This window comes from Quercus lobata, chromosome 1 (assembly GCF_001633185.2).
Source record: "Quercus lobata isolate SW786 chromosome 1, ValleyOak3.0 Primary Assembly, whole genome shotgun sequence".
Taxonomy (NCBI): Eukaryota; Viridiplantae; Streptophyta; class Magnoliopsida; order Fagales; family Fagaceae; genus Quercus; species Quercus lobata.
This window is the reverse complement of record NC_044904.1, coordinates 55501159-55504096: the sequence shown is the minus strand read 5'-3', so window position 1 is coordinate 55504096 and position 2938 is coordinate 55501159. Positions and strand designations below refer to the sequence as shown.

General features: G+C 38.6%; 1 protein-coding gene across 1 annotated transcript; it reads left to right on the top strand.

Moving 5' to 3' along the window:
- Window positions 1-272: 272 nt before the first annotated feature.
- On the top strand, window positions 273-1971 carry LOC115961971 (anthocyanidin 3-O-glucosyltransferase 5-like). Its single transcript, XM_031080877.1, has one exon. It carries the CDS (start codon window positions 425-427, stop codon window positions 1901-1903), a length of 1479 nt encoding a protein of 492 aa, XP_030936737.1. The 5' UTR covers window positions 273-424; the 3' UTR covers window positions 1904-1971.
- Window positions 1972-2938: the final 967 nt, after the last annotated feature.

Below are 2938 nucleotides of genomic sequence, written 5' to 3'. Positions count from 1 at the left end.
TAATCAACAATAAATTATACTTACTCAGCCTCCTAGATTTTGAGAAAGTAAAATATATTCTTGATTCAATTAATTCTCGTTGAAAATTATTATACAGAACACTAAACAAATTTCCAAATCAACTATATCCCAAAAAAGGAAAAACAATAATAATAAAAATCTCAAAAAGAAAATAATTAATGTAGCCCTTCAAAATTCTATTATAAATATTGGTCGTTAAACGAAATCACATGACTCTTTATATGTTACTTTATTTAGAGAACTCCGCATGAGCAGAGTTAGAACCATATAACAATTTTTTTTACCACAGCTTGCCAGGCCACATAATTGTACAAAACTAGCATTTTCCCACTATGAATAGTTCAACTTCAAACTCCTTCGTATAACTCCATTACTCATCTCCTCAGTCGGTAGCACCCAACCAATGATCTCCACCCACGTCTCTCACAAACTAAGAACCACGATGGCAGCTGAAACCAATAAACCACACGTTGCAGTCCTCTCAAGTCCAGGCATGGGCCACATCATCCCTCTCCTCGAGCTCGCGAAGTGCCTCGTCATCGACCATGGCATCCATGTGAGTTTCCTCAACATCACTACCGAAGCTTCCACAGCCCAAATCCAACTCCTCCACTCACCAACACTCCCTCTTGGCCTTGACGTTGTAGACATCCCAGCTGTTGATATTTCAGCTTTGGTCAGCGACGACACTCCCATCGTCGCCAGGTTATCTATCAACGTAGAGGAAAGCCTCAAGCCTCTAAAGTCTATCCTTATCGCGCTAGGCAAGCCACAAGCTCTATTCATTGATCTTTTCTGTACTCAAGCTTTCGATGTCTGCAAAGAGCTTTCTATCCCCACGTTCACTTTCTCCACTCCTTCCACTTCTTTCCTTGCTTTCTGTTTGTATCTTCCAACACTGGACCGTGAGGTCGAGTGCGAGTTTATTGACCTTCCTGAACCAGTTCAGGTCCCAGGTTGCTCCCCGGTTCGAACCGAGGACTTGCTAGACCAGGTTCGGAACCGAAAGATTGACGAGTACAAGTGGTTCTTGTTCCATATCAGCCGTTTGCCTATGTCAGATGGTATTTTGTTAAACTCGTGGGAGGATTTTGAACCCACATCGCATGAAGCTATAAGAAAGCACCCATTTTATAAGCAAATTCCTACACCACCTGTTTTCCCAGTTGGTCCGCTTATAAAACACGACAAACCTGAACTAGACAATGAGTGTTTAGCTTGGCTAGACAAACAACCATTAAATTCTGTTCTTTTTGTGGCACTTGGAAGTGGAGGGACTCTCTCAGCTGCACAACTCACAGAGTTGGCTTGGGGTTTGGAACTGAGTCAACAAAGGTTTCTATTAGTGGCTCGTAAGCCAACTGATGCGAGTGCTTCAGCTACATTTTTCAATGTGGGTGAAGATATTAACGTTAATGATCCAAAGGCTTATTTGCCTGATGGATTTTTAAAGAGGACAAAGGAGGTGGGTTTGGTGGTTCCGACTTGGGCACAACAAGTTTCAGTGCTTCAACACCCATCAACTGGTGCCTTTTTGTCTCACTGTGGTTGGAACTCGACGCTGGAGAGCATGACTCACGGTGTCCCTATGATTGCGTGGCCTCTTTATGCAGAGCAGAGAATGAATGCAACGATGTTGGTTGAAGAGGTTGGTGTGGCTGTTAAGCCAGTGGGAATACCAGGAAAAGGAGTGGTTGATAGAGAGGAGATTGAGAGGGTGGTGAGGTTGGTGTTAGAGGGTGAAGAAGGGAACGTGATGAGGCGTAAGGCAAGAGAGCAAAAAATGAGTGCAGTGAAAGCGTTGGAATTTGGTGGCTCTTCTCATGAGTTGCTTTCCAGTGTCATCAAAGAATGGAAGATTGAGAAAGAAATCTCAGTCTGAATAAAATTAGGCTCAAATGTAAACTTAACGCTCTCAATTTCTTTAAATTTTATTTCAGTTTTTTAACTTTATTTTTATTCATTTTAGTTTGGCATAAAAGCTCTTTTCGTCCTTATATTTTAGGGTCATTTCTATTTTGGTCCCTACATTTCTATTTTACTACTTTTAGTCTTTAATCCAATTAACGCTTGTTATTTTAGTCATTTCCGTCACTCAACTAATAGAAAAAGCTGACGTGGCAAACGGAGTGTACTGTTGATACAGTAAATGCTGACGTGGCGAATAAAATAATAATAAAAAAATTATTTATTATTTAATAAATGCCAAATCAGCATAAAATAATAATAAATGCCACCTCAGATCCATTTTAATTGATCAATTTAAAAAAAAAACAGAATTAAAAATAAAAAACACATGAATTTAGATCTAACATCCTCTTCATCAAGAACACAGAAGAGCACAACCTAGAAAAAATCATACAAACCCGGAATATCAAACACAAAGAACACAAGAAAATCAAACTCAGAAAAATCATAAATGAATATTGTACAAAACAAAATCAATCCACATATATACATAAACCAAATAAATAAATAAATAAATAAAACTTGAATTCAGATATGGTAATTCGTTGGTTTCTCCATCTTCATCCCTCTCTCTTAAACACAGAAAAGAAACAAATCAAATCTAAAGTTGGGCTTTGAATCTAACAGCAAACCATGAATACAACAATTACAACCAAATCTAAACAAGGTGGAAACCCAGATCAGCAAAATCATAACCCACAATTACATGGACAAAATTTCAGAACCCAAACCCAAAATTTTTTTTTCCTGAAATTTGGGTTCTGAAATTTTTTTTTTTCTTCTCTTGGAACCAGATTTGGGGAAATTGGATTAGGATTTTAGGGTTTCTTCGTTGATTTTCGATTCCGCCATTGAGGGCAAAGAAATCAAATCCATCACAATACAACATAGCTACAAATCTGAATGGGGAAGAACGAGTTCCTAACCCCAAAAGCGATCACGAATCGGA